This window comes from Abramis brama, assembly GCF_963993115.1.
Source record: "Abramis brama genome assembly, chromosome: 20".
Taxonomy (NCBI): Eukaryota; Metazoa; Chordata; class Actinopteri; order Cypriniformes; family Leuciscidae; genus Abramis; species Abramis brama.
In genome coordinates this window covers 2,995,381-3,010,330 of record NC_139982.1, presented here as the reverse complement: position 1 = coordinate 3,010,330, position 14,950 = coordinate 2,995,381, and the positions used below count along the sequence as shown (strand labels likewise).

The 14,950-nt window shown below is 42.7% G+C and overlaps 2 protein-coding genes across 2 annotated transcripts in view; one reads left to right on the top strand and one right to left on the bottom strand.

The window, feature by feature from the left end:
• The window catches only part of LOC311070294 (uncharacterized protein), a 19,524-nt gene extending 6,914 nt beyond the window's left edge, over positions 1–12,610 (bottom strand). The window contains exons 1-3 of the mRNA XM_084094075.1: positions 12,176–12,610; positions 11,367–11,491; positions 11,029–11,279 (exon numbers count right to left, since the gene is read on the bottom strand). Of these exons, the coding sequence (XP_083950201.1) occupies positions 11,029–11,279; positions 11,367–11,491; positions 12,176–12,288 (489 nt within the window). The 5' untranslated portion in view covers positions 12,289–12,610. The remainder of the gene's footprint in view (positions 1–11,028; positions 11,280–11,366; positions 11,492–12,175) is intronic.
• A 1,010-nt stretch (positions 12,611–13,620) lies between these two features.
• LOC311070409 (putative inhibitor of apoptosis) lies at positions 13,621–14,538 on the top strand (the record flags this gene model as incomplete). Its single annotated transcript, XM_084094234.1, has 1 exon — positions 13,621–14,538. One exon carries the CDS (start codon positions 13,621–13,623, stop codon positions 14,536–14,538), a length of 918 nt encoding a protein of 305 aa, XP_083950360.1.
• Between the last annotated feature and the right edge of the window lie 412 nt (positions 14,539–14,950).

The following is a 14,950-nucleotide window of genomic DNA, read 5'->3' as shown; positions in this document are numbered from 1 at the left end:
TACAACCACTAAATCTTAATCTCATTAATCTTAGTACGATACTTACCTGAAGTAAGGTGACGGCATACCGATAAGATACAACCTCAATCACACTTGATATTCTGTTGTTGACTTTGAGCATAGAATCTATTTCTCAGCTGCGCAGCGCACGCCTGACATTACTCTCGAGTTGCTCTTGTATGAGTGAAGTTTTATTCACAGCCGAGAGATCACTGGCCATGGCAACCGAGGGAGTCCCTTGAATAAAAAAAAAATAAGTGAACATTTAAATCATACAGATGAGTAAATATGTCATTCGAGTCTTCTTGACTGTGATTTGTCTGGTGATTGGTTTGAATTATATGGTCTAAAATATAACTGTTAGTTCTACTGTGTTAAGCACGTTTTGGCAAGTCTGTGACATTTGACCTGAGCATTCTAGTCTGCCTTTGTACATTTAATATCAAATACCTATAATGTAAAGATTTCTATGACACATATCGGTGGATTAAGTAGACGGCAAGAAAATTTGTATTACAGCGATTGTACCATATTTATGTTAGTGAAGAATTTAAATGCAAGTATTAAAAGATCTTGATATGAGAAAAAAAAAGAAAGGAAAAAAAATGAATGTATATAGATATATAGTGTAGAACAGTTTGTAGAGAATTATCAGCATTGTAAATGTATCATTTACTTCCTTTGTATTAAATACTCCTGCAACATATATATACCCATATAAGTCCTACCCTTCATAACCATGTCTGCTATGGCATACGCATAACATCCAATTACCAACTTCTGCTTCAACGTCAGCTTCTTTATGATATGGACATATTTACATGTATCATTTTCAAATTTGTACAACCCTTTTTTTAATTTATAACTTTCCCGGCGGTCGGGAAGTGATTTGGCAAAAACATCTCCATAAATGCCGAAGCAATAACAAATCAAAGAAGGGCGTAAAACAAGTTGAATAGGTAACTTTCTGCTCCTTTAAGATGGAAGGCACTCTCACATGGTGAGTGAGCAGATGGGGAGCGCAAACTGTGAATATGGCATATACATATAAAGCCGATTTAATAACTTAGTTGCTCTTAAGCTTATTTTAAATCTATTCAGCAACCCAGCTGTTAGTATTTTGCAACTAACCATAAGAGCGTGGGATCGACAACGCTGAAAATAGATTAGCACTGCGCTGTGGAAATCAGTTACATTGTTTACACTTGCTACAACCATTCAGCGAGCTATCCAGCCCTACTTTTTAAAACGTTACAGAATGTTGCGTTGCAGACTGCTGTACATTTGATCTTTACCACTGATGAAGGGAGCAGAAGAGCAAGTTTATACTTACCTGAATGAAGTTTAATCATAGTAATGGGGACATGTAAACAGTGGCCGCTGGAAGCGCCTACCAACATAAAAGCCTAGAAAGTGGAACTTGAACTTGGAAAACCCTGTGAGGAGATCGTCTCTCATGAGATTTAAAGCCGTAGCCGCCACATCCTTGTTTCCTACACAAAGCGTGTCGCACTCGCGCACCGCGAAAGTTGCTGAGATCAAATCAACGATATGACTGTTATGATTGGAATCGAAACGCGAGTGAGTGAACGCCGGTGTCGGTTGAAGCGACAGCATCTGCGAACTCAGACATGAGTAAGTACCACCCTTTTATAATGGGCTATTAAGATATGATTGGATAGATAAGAAGGTAATAAGTGACGAGAACGATTAAGTCTTCCTGGCAGAACTTGCGCTAGGCTTCGGTTCTTTTTAAAAGTATATAATGAAATACTTATAAAATCTACCGAACCAAGTATTTCAGTTTTAGATAAACAAAACTGTCTCAAAACATAGCGCGTCTAATGTATGTGTGTCAAAAAGTAAAGGAGCCGTGCGCGTTTCTGTGTGTGCATGTGTGTGTGTGTGTGTGTGTGTCTGTGCGCGCCCCTTCACATGTGAGCTCTGACCCCTCTCCTTCGCATACCAGAGCACGGTGAAAGTGAGGAAGGGGTTTCCTAATATCACACTAACAAAAGTTGAAAAACATACTGTTCCTTAAAAGTGTATAAATAAAATGGTTATAAAAATATACTGAAACCAATTATTTTAGATGAATAAATAAAATTCATCTTACATGTTTAGAGTTACAACTCTTGAACTTACAAGTTCAAGAAGCTCTTAAAGACATAAATCACAGAGTGGTTCTCTCTCACACCAGCGTCTCTGACTCAGAGGGTTGTATTCAGTGATGGGATGAGACATTTTGAATGCTGTGTTGGGGGTAAATTAATTTCAAAGTTTAAATGATATCTTTTTAAAAAAATATTTGTTTCATAACATATAGATGTCCATACATCCTATGAATGAGACTGCAGTTGTAATAGAAAAGACTTTTTTTTTCCTGACTCTGCTCCTTCGCATTCCTGAGCACAGTGAAAGTGATAATAATGTTTTAAATTTCACAAAAATAATATAAAATAAATACCTTGCTAGAAATCTACTGAAATGCTTGTAAAAAGAATAAAATTCATCTCACATGTTTAGAGAGTTACGATTCTTGAACTTATGTGTTCAAGAAGCTGTTGAGAGCCATAAATCACAGAGTGGTTCTCTCTCACACCAGCGTCTCTGACTCCTAGGGTTTATTCAGCGATCAGAATGAGACATTGTGTTAGGGCAAAATTTATTTCAAAGTTTAAATGATATCTTTATAAAATGTAAATGTATAAAAAATGTATAAAAAAGTCTCTCAAACAGAGGCCCTCGCTCGTGTCTATGCTGCATTCTGACATCCCCTCCTTTCATTTCCAGAGGTAACAGTGACACTGTGAAGTGTATCTCACACTAACTAAAGTTAAAAAACATTCTGTTCTTTATAAGTATATAAAAAATATTCTCTCTCTCATCTAAAAGCATAACCTTAAAAAGTTTGCATTAGATATTTTAAAAGATTGATTAAATTAAATCTTTAAAGTTTCAATACATACTCATCTTCTATTTATCTGTACTTATGTATGATATAAATTATTATTTTTTGCTTAACGGTGACCTAAAGTATAATTGTTATTAAACAATGTCTGTTCAAAAACTGTACTTGGTCGTCTTAAATCTCATTTATACGAAAAAGATTCAACCAGCATTTTTTGTCCATGTGGGGGTTTCAACTTTTATGGTGGGGCTTTCCATAGCTATCCCGTACATCTAAACAGAACCATCACAGAAAACTACTGTGATAAGGTTCAGTTCGTCAATAGTAAGGAAGGAAGAAGACAGGGGTCGGCTGGAGCTGGGACGCACGTTTTATTTACTCTTTTCGTACTTAACAGAAATATGCGCACAGAGCGCGTTCACCATGCACATGCACAGCAATACAAAACAATAACTCAGAATTCTCTTTTAGTCGTCTCTTGCAGGATCAGCGTCTCACGAGGTCCCAGCTCGTCTCTCTCTCTCTCTCTCTCTGTCACTCTCCGGCTTATATCCGGTCTCTCCACGCCAATTACTGAAATCAGACACAGGTGTTCATCATCTGCACTTGACCTACTTACGCTCCGCTCCGCTCCGTCCTCTCTCTCCCGCTACAGACTCAGCAAAACCACGCCCCCCTCGCCACATACCCCCACCGCCCGACTCAGGCCGGGGAGCCATCCGGTCTGCAGCCTCCCCCCCCCTCCTCCTGGAGAGAAAGTCAGCCACAGCCATCTGTACACCCGGCCTGTGGATCACCTGGAACTTAAAAGGCTGTAAAGCTAGATACCAACGAGTGATCCGCGCGTTGGTATCCTTCATGCGGTGGAGCCACTGCAGGGGAGCGTGGTCCGAACAGAGGGTGAACTCCCGCCCCAGGAGGTAATAGCGAAGGGTGAGAACGGCCCATCTGATGGCCAAACACTCCTTCTCTATGGTGCTGTACATCGTCTCTCTCTTAGAGAGCTTTCGACTGATGTACAGCACCGGCCGCTCTTCACCCTCCACCTCCTGGGACAGGACAGCGCCCAACCCCCTGTCCGACGCGTCTGTCTGTAGGATAAAGGGGAGAGAAAAGTCAGGAGCATTTAAGAGCGGACCGCCACACAGAGCAGCCTTTATCTGGGTGAAAGCCTGCTGACACTGCTCCGTCCACTGGACCCTATCTGGTGCTTCCTTTTTAGTTAAATCAGTCAGCGGGCTGGCAGTGTCCGAAAAATTGGGTACAAACCTCCTATAATAACCTGCCAGCCCCAGGAACTGTCTAACCTCCTTTTTGGTCTTGGGTCTCGGACAGGTCGCAACTGCTGCCGTCTTGTCAATTTGTGGACGCACCTGACCATGACCCAAGTGGAAACCCAGATATTTTACTTCCACCCGCCCAATTGCACACTTCTTCGGATTGGCCGTGAGCCCAGCCCTTCTCAGCGTCTTCAGGACAGCTCGCAAATGCTGCATATGTCGCTGCCAATCACCACTATAGATGATGATATCATCTAGGTATGCAGCGGCATATGCAGCATGCGGCCGGAGAATTCTGTCCATCAGACGCTGAAAGGTGGCCGGAGCCCCGAACAACCCGAACGGAAGGGTAACAAATTGGTGTAATCCGAACGGCGTCGTGAAAGCTGTTTTTTCTTTGGTCATGGGGGACAAGGGGATCTGCCAATAACCCTTAGTTAGGTCCAGTGTCGAATAAAAACGAGCAGTGCCGAGTCGATCAAGCAATTCGTCAACCCTAGGCATTGGATATGCGTCGAATTTCGACACAGCATTCACCTTTCTGTAATCCACACAGAACCGCACTGAGCCGTCCGTTTTAGGCACTAAAACTATCGGGCTCGCCCAGTCACTGTTGGATTCTTCTATTACTCCCATTTCTAACATCGCTTCTAATTCACTCTGAACTACTTTTTTCTTGTGTTCTGGTAATCTATACGGCCGGCTGCGAACAACCACGCCCGGCTCAGTCTCAACGTGGTGCTGAATGAGATTCGTTCGGCCAGGCAGGGGTGAAAACACATCAGCAAAATCTGCTTGTATAGATTTTATATCAGTGAGCTGCGAGGGTGAGAGGTGGTCTCCTCCAGGGGCCAGAGCGAGGGATTGAGATTTTGAACTCACTTCTGGACCGAGATCCTCCTCCCCACTCACTACCGTCGCCAGCATCACTGACTCCGCCTCCGACCATTTTTTAAGCAGGTTGAGGTGATATATTTGATGTGCACCACCCCTATCCGTTCGAACTACCTCATAGTTGAGATCACCAACTCGCCGTGTAACCTCAAAGGGTCCTTGCCACTTTGCGAGTAATTTTGAACTAGAAGTAGGGAGTAATACAAGTACTTTATCCCCCGGTGCGAATTGACGTAGTCTAGCCCCCCTGTTGTACAACCGACTCTGCTTGTCTTGTGCCTGTAACAAATTCTCCATTGAAAGCCGCCCCAAAGTGTGGAGTTTTGTTCTCAGGTCCATGACATATTGAATTTCATTTTTGCTATTAGAAGGTCCGTCCTCCCAAGTTTCTCTAAGGACATCTAACACCCCACGGGGCTGACGTCCATAGAGAAGCTCGAAGGGGGAAAACCCCGTGGAGGCTTGCGGGACCTCCCGTACAGCGAACAAGAGGGGTTCTAACCACTTATCCCAATTTTTGGCGTCCTCCTGTACGAACTTACGAATCATGGATTTCAACGTGCGATTAAACCGTTCGACCAGCCCGTCTGTCTGTGGGTGATAGACACTTGTTCGAATTGATTTAATGCCCAATAATTCGTACAGCTCGCGAATAGTACGTGACATAAACGCCGTGCCCTGATCGGTGAGGATTTCTTTCGGAATCCCCACCCGGGAGATTAATTGAAACAGTGCACTCGCCACACTCTTAGCAGAAATAGTGCGGAGAGGCACTGCCTCAGGATACCGCGTTGCATAATCCACCAGAACTAATGCAAAGCGGTGTCCCCGTGCTGACCGTTCTAATGGCCCGATGAGGTCCATACCAATTCGTTCGAAGGGGACCTGCATTAATGGTAAGGGGCACAATGGTGCTTTTGGGGTGGCCGGTGGATTCACCAACTGACATTCACGACAAGACGCGCACCACCTGCGCACGTTCTCGTGAATGCCCGGCCAAAAGAACCGGGCCATGAGACGGTTTAGTGTAGCCGTTTGTCCTAAATGCCCGGCCATTGGATTACAATGAGCCGCCTGGAAAAGCATTTCCCGACGGCTTCTCGGTATTAACAACTGGGTTGTATCTTGCTTTGTCTGGGCGTCTTGGGTCACCCGATACAACTTATCTTTTAAAATTGAAAAATAAGGATAGGAGAGCGGTTGTTCAGGATGAAGAAGCTGACCGTCGATAGAGCGAACCTGATCAAAGGCATTTTTCAGCGTTTCATCCCGTGACTGCTCCAGGGGAAAATCATCACGCTCAGGGAGGATGTTTCGCTCCAGAGCACTCTGTTCCCCTGAAACAGGCTCCGGAGGTTCCGGTTCAGCCTCCCCCAACTGTGCAACCGCTATACTACCCTTCTCTCTTTTCTCCCAAGCGGCATCCGAACATAAATATCCCAATAATTTATTAAACGAGGGCCAATTAGTACCCAAAATTATCGGATGTCGGAGGTGCGGATTAACTGCCACCTCTATTCTATGCTTTTCTCCCCTGAATTGAATATCCACAGGCAAAATAGGATAACTCACCACTTCCCCGTGCACACACCGAACCTTAACCACGCGGCTATTATCCAATGCCCTAGGTTGAATCAGGCTTTGATGTATGGAGGATTGGTTACATCCTGAATCCACCAGAGCCTGATATGTACCCCCCTTGATACTCACTGGTATTTGGTATAGGCCAGCTTGATCGAGGGCAGCCTGTGGCGCGTCAGGGACCCGGATCAATGTCCCCACCTCCATCACTGGACATCGATCAATAAAATGTCCTGGGTCCCCGCAGCGCCAACAGGCCGGCCCAGACTTTACCGCCGCCCTGGCGGCAGGAAGCGGGTCAAGCGATTGGCGTGGAGAGAGCGGTGATGGAGGGGCCGGGGTGAAGAATCCCGTGGTCGAACTCCCTCCCCTGGGAGGAACTCTGGGGATCGCTGATGGCTCCGTCGGATAACCAGCTCTCCACCGGGGCGCTGGTTTCGGCGGGAGTCCTCCACGGGTCCTGGGAAGGGGAACGGGTTTGGAGGGAGAGAGAGGAGAGGGAGAGAGAGAGAGAGAGAGAGAGGCAGATGGTAGAGGGTCGCCGACCCCTGGGCACGCCACCATTTGGTCCTCCGCCAGCTGGATGGCCTGGTTCAGCGACGTCGGGCGGTGGCACTGGACCCACTGCGCAGTTTTCCTCGGCAGCCTGGCCACGAACTGCTCCAGTACCACACGATCGATCACATCCTCGACGTCGCTACTGTCGGCCATCAACCATTTGCGGCAGGAGTCCCGGAGCTGCTGTGCCATCACGAAGGGTCGGCCGGACTCTTCCAGTGTCAGGGTCCTGAACCGCTGGCGATGCTGCTCCGGCGTCCGACCGACCCGCTGCAGGATGGCACGCTTGAGGTCCTGGTAGACCAGGAGGTTTTGGACTGGCAGTTGGTGTGCGGCTACCTGCGCTTCTCCTGACAGCAGGGGGATCAGCCGCATTGGCCAGTCTCCGGTGGGCCATCCCCGGGCCTCTGCCGACTTCTCAAACAGATCCAAGAAGGCCTCCGGATCATCATGAGGCCCCATCTTGTTGAGCGGCAGAGGAGATGTACTGTCCTTGGGGATGGCCCGAGCCTCCCGGTCTACCCAGCTCCGGAACAGCTCGCGGTCTTCATGCTGGGATCGGAGGAGCGCTTCGAAGCGTTTGTCCTGCTCCTCCTTGATCGCCAGCAGATGTTGGTGTTGCTCCTGATGAAGACCGGCGAGCGACTGGATGATGTCCGCAAATGGTGTACCTGACGGGGACTGCATGGCGGCGGCGATCTTCTTCCTTCCCGGGTTTCGGCACCACTGTGATAAGGTTCAGTTCGTCAATAGTAAGGAAGGAAGAAGACAGGGGTCGGCTGGAGCTGGGACGCACGTTTTATTTACTCTTTTCGTACTTAACAGAAATATGCGCACAGAGCGCGTTCACCATGCACATGCACAGCAATACAAAACAATAACTCAGAATTCTCTTTTAGTCGTCTCTTGCAGGATCAGCGTCTCACGAGGTCCCAGCTCGTCTCTCTCTCTCTCTCTCTCTGTCACTCTCCGGCTTATATCCGGTCTCTCCACGCCAATTATTGAAATCAGACACAGGTGTTCATCATCTGCACTTGACCTACTTACGCTCCGCTCCGCTCCGTCCTCTCTCTCCCGCTACAGACTCAGCAAAACCACGCCCCCCTCGCCACAACTACATTTTCAAAATGTAAACAAAAGTTTTAGCTAAATAAAAACACCTTATTTCCAGAGAGGCAAAGTAGTTCTTTATGCAATGATAAAAACGATCCAAAAAAGCAAATAGTTTAAGTTGTCCTATAACAGCCCCAGGCCCTTCAGTGATAAACTACAGTGTGAACTGAAGCTTCAGGATATAGGGCGACAGACCAGATGAGTCTCGGGGGGAGTCTCTCTGCATTCCAGACTACATCCAAAGTTTACACTAATTTCATTTAAAAGTTTAAATCAAATCTTTAAAATCATATCTTCTTAGAAGATTTATGTATTATTGTTACTAAGCAGCGTCTGTCCAAAAACTTGAGATCTTAGATCTTTTGTCCATACAACATGAAACATGTTGTCAAAGTTTGTCACAATGTTTTTAAGAAATCCTAGGACTTTACATTGCTCTTATTTAGACAAAGTTGTATCATTTGGAAAATCATCACACAATTTGAGAGATGCAATGTGTGATAAGTAAAAATCACCCATCGTATAAGATCATTTTTACTTGTATCTCCCGAACTAGGGTGAAACCCTTTACTGAGAATATACCACCGGCCATCTACTCAAAATATATGTAGAAGTTTCAAATGTTAGCATTTGTTGATGGTGGTCGCATGAACAGACTTTGGGGAGAGCTATATCAGGAAGCTATGCCCTTTGACCTCCTCGATTTTGCAGGCCTTTTTGTTAAAGATTTTAGAAGATTCCCATCTAGCGGTGAAATTCTATTTTGCATTTAAACGAATAGTGCTTTCTAGCAGTTCTCCCATCTACTCGTTTTTTTTTCAACTTTGGTAAATGTGCCAAGAATCTATGACAACGTGTCTTCCGATAGCGCTTCATCGAGTTTAATTGTACATGTTCTACTGTTATGATGTACTTGTTACATGTTCTACCGTACATGTTCTACCGTTCTATATAATGATTTACACAACCGAGCAATAGACCGTACCTTTGACTTACCCGTCGAGAAGAAAGTAGATTCCTAGATAAAAGCTATCCAGATATTTATTTACATACCGATAAATTAAATTTGAATTTAATTAAAACTTCTCCTGTGGCTCGGCTTAACTATGATCCAGCATTATATTGTACCGTGCAGTGCAGCCTTTCAAATGTGGCGGGGGCAGTATCAACGCCTCCCATATGGTCTAGCGGTTAGGATTCCTGGTTTTCATCCAGGCTGCTACTCAATAGTCGAATAATCATCAATAATAATTTTTAGTAATTCATAGTCTTAGAGGCCTACACGAACTGCAGAAACAAGCAGAATGTGTGAAAACTCAGTTTCAGTACCAAATCATTTTCACAAATACAATTATATTGAATTCAGAAAATTTCACTATGGAATACTTTATCTATCATAATTTCAATTTAGTACGTCATCATTTCAACTTTTCATCTCATAATTATGACGCATAGTCATAATTTCAACTTTTTAAGTCATCATTTCGACTTTTTGTCAATTACGCCTTTTTAATGTTTTAAAGTCATAATTTGGTTGTTGACTATAGTAGTGTTGCACCTGCATGTCCACTAACTCGCTTGTGAGAGTCAGAGTGTGTAAAGTAAGCTCTCATTAGTGTTAGTAGAGTATTACTGGACTGGTAGGGTTAGAATAAGTAATATTACAATAAAATATCTGTTGGTGGGCATCGCGATAAAGAGTTAGCAGATATTAAGCACATATTAAAATTAACATTTTTCAACCGAGCGAGTCTGCGCATGAGAGGCCTTCTTCAACTTTTTAATTCAGAATTACAATGACGCCTTTTTAATGTAATGCTTAAAACGTTTTTTAGTCATAATTTGGTTGTTGACTATAGTAGTGTTGATGATGAAACGTGCTAGTGCTTTTTGTACCTCTCTGGTATTATAGTGTTTCAAGATGGCGGAACGACACGGAAGCCTCCTTGGACTTACCCGCCCCATGTAAATAACAGATAAGAAATGATCTGATTTTAAGAAAGATCATTTTACACCCATGAGGACATATTTATGAATAAAGATGATGATTTTAGCTAATAAAATACCATTTTTCAATCTACACATGAGAGACCTTCAGAAGTCAGAACTTCAGCGGTTTAGGCCCGTTGGCGAAAACACTGCATGTGTAAGGTAGTTTTCCAGATTTTCACCCAAAATCAAATACTGTATGACACTTTTCAAAGTTAGAATAACCTGTTGTGTTCTGACACAAGGCCATTAACCGGTTCTTTTTGTTTTATAAATGTACTTTGCTTATTTCTAAATATCAACCTGATAAATATGAATTCACGATTAAACAAGATCATTTTTAAGAAAAAACATTTTTAAGAAAAATACAACTAAACCATGATAATGTTTAGTTTAGATGTGGATGATTAAGTTTCAGGCGTAGTGCAACCAGATTTCTCTAACATCTCACTCACAACGCAAAACGTTGTAAATAAACATTTTCAAACTGTAATTTTATTTTATTGATTATGGTGATTTAAAGTTTTTGTTATTAACTAATACCTTTATCTTTTAACTAACATCTGACCCCAAATAAACAGATAATGGAATGTTCACAATCTACAGTTAGATATTCTCCTACTTAGTATCTTTGGCTGTATTTTGTCACACCGTAGTGATGCAAAGTTCCACACTCTATGGACTAACTTATCAGACACTCACCACACTGATGTTAACATCACCATATATTGTCTTTTCTACCATGATTGGAGCAACTATTGTCCCACCATTCTTCTGGTCAATTGTGAAGGTAAGCTGATTAGGGATCTGAATTAATAGCCGTCCGAATGATGTAGAATTATTATTATTATTATTAGTAGTATTATTATGCTGTCGTTGTAGATGGTTGTTAGGCTGTTGGTTTGTCATGTTTCCAGAATGTGTTTGAATGCTCAGCGTCTGAACGTCACCATCTGTTAAAAAAAAATTTTTTTTAAGAAGATTGAAGATTGAGAAACATATTCACTACTAACAAAGTAAAATTATAAATCTTTTCCTACGTTTGATATTCTTTTTTCTGATTTTTTTCACTATGGACTTGATCCTTTTTAATGCTGTTTTCTCTCCATATTTATTCTGTAGTTCCTCTACTGTATCTTCCAACCTCCCTGTTGTTCTTCTCCAGCTGTATTAACCAAAGACAAGCAGTTAGAAGAATCAAATGTATGTACAGCAAAAATAAAGTTAACATAAAATAAACACATTCATACACCAGTTCAAAGTCAATGAACCGGCTGATGCTGCAGGTGTTAGAGCACATGATGGCCGGTGAACAGCAGGTTAAACCAGAGTTAAAACAATAGTCTATGTTAGGACAATAGTATCTGATAATAGCTGATAACGGTCAAAGTGCGAGATAAGGTGCAAGTAGCTAAACTAAACATTTCATATTTGACAAATGTTTTGAGAAATGTTAAACAACTACAAAAATAATCAATTTGTTTCTAATTTCTTTTTTTCTAAATTGTGATTTAATGTGAAAGGAGAAGAAACACATAACATGTGTACATGAATGAATGTGTACAATTTAATAAACGTATTTACCTAACATCCATAGCCTTCGTTAAATTAAGACTAAGTTCCTTTTTTTTTGTGGACAAAGTGAACTTTGGAGCACTTAGCGGGTCAAAAATAAGTGCCATTTGGAACTCTTTTATCAAAAAAATATATGTTGATAATGATTAGTTATGCCAAATGATAGTTTGGCATGCATGGGATTGGTTGTCCATAGTGAGAGAAATACTTTTATTATAGAAATGGCTATTCTTTATTCTATTCTTTAATCCACAAATAAAATAGGTTTTTATACCTGCTCAAGTACTTCTTGATGAGTTTCTTCTGTATTAAACAGCGAATCTTCTCAGTCAGATCGTCGCAAGATCTCAGGAATCCTCTCACACTGCTCGTGTTCACGCGCTCCATCGCTGCACTTGTGTGTATGACTCGAACGATTCAAACTTCTCTCTGGCGACATGTAGGACTTGTTGGTTATGCAGGAACTAGTTATTTATGGCTTTCCTGAGGCCAACCTCCATACATTCTACACAACAGGGTGGGTGGACCCCAGCCTGATAAATATTTCACGACATTACACGCTCTACTCTAGCTCTACTAGCCTCGGACTGCTGCGCCACTGCAACAAAAGTTGAAAGTCCTGAACCTGACGCAAACTTCTGACCCACAAACTTCTGCGCATTAACGCACAAGGCACGATTGTACCGCAAGGGAGATTCCAGGAACATTGCAGGAGATTCAGTAGACTCTTCGAAAAGCTGAAAAAATGGCGATGCAAAACCTAAAGGAGAGCGACTCCCCGTTGAGTTCTGGCGATACGGGGTACAATTATCCTCCGGTGTGTGAGTGTGCCACGGGCAAAGAGTGTCGTTTAAGAGATATGCTGGACTCTATGTTTAAAGATTATTTTAGAGGCCAAATGGTTGGCTTGATGCACAGGATCATCGACGCTGCGCGTGATATGAAAAAAGATTGTGCGCAGGATACCAAACGTGTGACAAATCTCAAAAATGAAATGGACGTCGTAAGAGGCTTGACAAAGCCATGGCCTGATGTAACGCCCATGTTTTTTAACGGCAAAGAGCCGAACGGCGTAATCCTCAGAAAAGTTCTGGATGTGTTGGGTGGATGTTGTGACGAATTCGAAATCACAGAAATACTCGCTATATGGACTTTTGTAACGGATCTCTGTGTGTCACTGGTGTCAAAAAATGCAAAAACTGACGTTGGTGAATTAGTTGAAAGTCTGGTCAACTATAGCCTGGAGCAAAACATGATAGCCTGCAGAGATTTTTTATTCTGGTTAGACCATCTGTAAATGTCGTTATTGTCGTTTTACTTCAATGTATGAAAGTATAACGTTGAAATAAAATTCTGGTAAAAAATGTCTGAGCTCATAATATTTAGAATAATTCAATATTTCAATATTTGTTTTCTGCATTTTAATTACCATATTCCCGAGGCGGCAATACAGTTGTATCAAATGATACAACTGTTTTGCCCCGCCGTGTACAGAAGAAAGGACATTTTGTGGTGTTGTTCTTGTTCTCATTAAATTTTTTAATAAGATGATGCGTTCTGCCATGGATGACTAGACACTAGTCCGGCAGAGAGAAGGGCTTGAGTGGACACGCCCTGTGGTCCCATTTTTATGTCTTCACCCTTTTCCCCGCTTCGCAACTGAGAGCTTTCCACCCCTGCGACATCCGTTTCAGGCCAAACGGAGGAGTTTACTTAAACATGGATATGTCTCACCAGCAACCTCCGGCTTGTCACAATCCTGGCATGCGTCGGGAACAGGAACGCCTTGACACCTTTCAGAATTGGACTCTTGCACCAGTAAGTCCGGCCGAGCTTGCCAAAAGTGGTTTCTACTACCTTGGTCAGGGCGACAGAGTGGCTTGCTTCAGTTGTGGAGGCCAGCTTAGCAACTGGGAACCGGGAGATCGTGCAGTATCAGAGCACCAGAGACATTACCCCAACTGCCCCTTCATTCGAGGTGACCGTGCAGATAATGTACCTTTATCTAGCCTTTTCAATGCATCGGCAATGCAACGGTGTGAAGAAAGGTCGCTCACATTTGTCTACTGGCCCTCAAGAATAACTGTTCGACCAGACCAATTGGCTAAGGCTGGTTTTTACTATGTTGGTCGTAATGATGACGTGAAGTGCTTTTCATGCGATGGTGGACTCAGATGTTGGGAGTCTGGTGATGATCCATGGGTAGAACATGCCAAGTGGTTTCCAAGATGTCAATACCTGCTGCAAGAAAAGGGCCAAGAGTTTGTTCATCAGATTCAAGCAAGATTTCCAAGACTATTTGAGCGGCTATTGACTCATGGAGACAGTGACTCGAGAGAATTTGTGAGAGAACAAGAGAACAATCCTGCTTTGGAGATGGAATTTGAGTGTGGCCTGACGGCCCAGACAAATGAAGCTGCATCCCCGAGTCAAGATCTTTCAGACTTGCCTATGGAGGAACAGTTAAGAAGACTTCAAGAGGAGCGCACATGCAAAGTTTGCATGGATAAGGAAGTAAACATTGTCTTCATCCCCTGTGGTCACCTAGTTGTGTGCAAAGAATGTGCGCCTTCTCTGCGCAAGTGCCCCATATGTAGAGGATTGGTCAAAGACGCCGTCCGTACTTTCCTATCATAAAGTTTTCCTATCATTTGGATTTGCAAATTTACATTTAACTTGATGCATAAAAACAATCCAGTGACAACAGTGACAACAGTTTTTGGATTTACAAACATTTAGAAAGTAGTTAGGATGTGCATGCTTTAAGTTAATGTTTTTTAAGAATAATTTTGCGCAGGCTTTAAGTTCATTTGACCAACAAGATGTTATTTGAAAAGTAAGTTAGTTGAAATTAAAATGTGATAACATTACCGAATTCAGGGGTGTTTAATAGATTCAATAGCACCCGCTGAGTTTTTCTTCAAACAAAAGTAATTTTGTTGTATGCACAGAGATTAAAATATTAAAATATACATTCTAGCGCCATTTATGGTATAATAATATAATATAATAAATGTCTCTCGTATCAAATCAAGATACAATTCAAGCC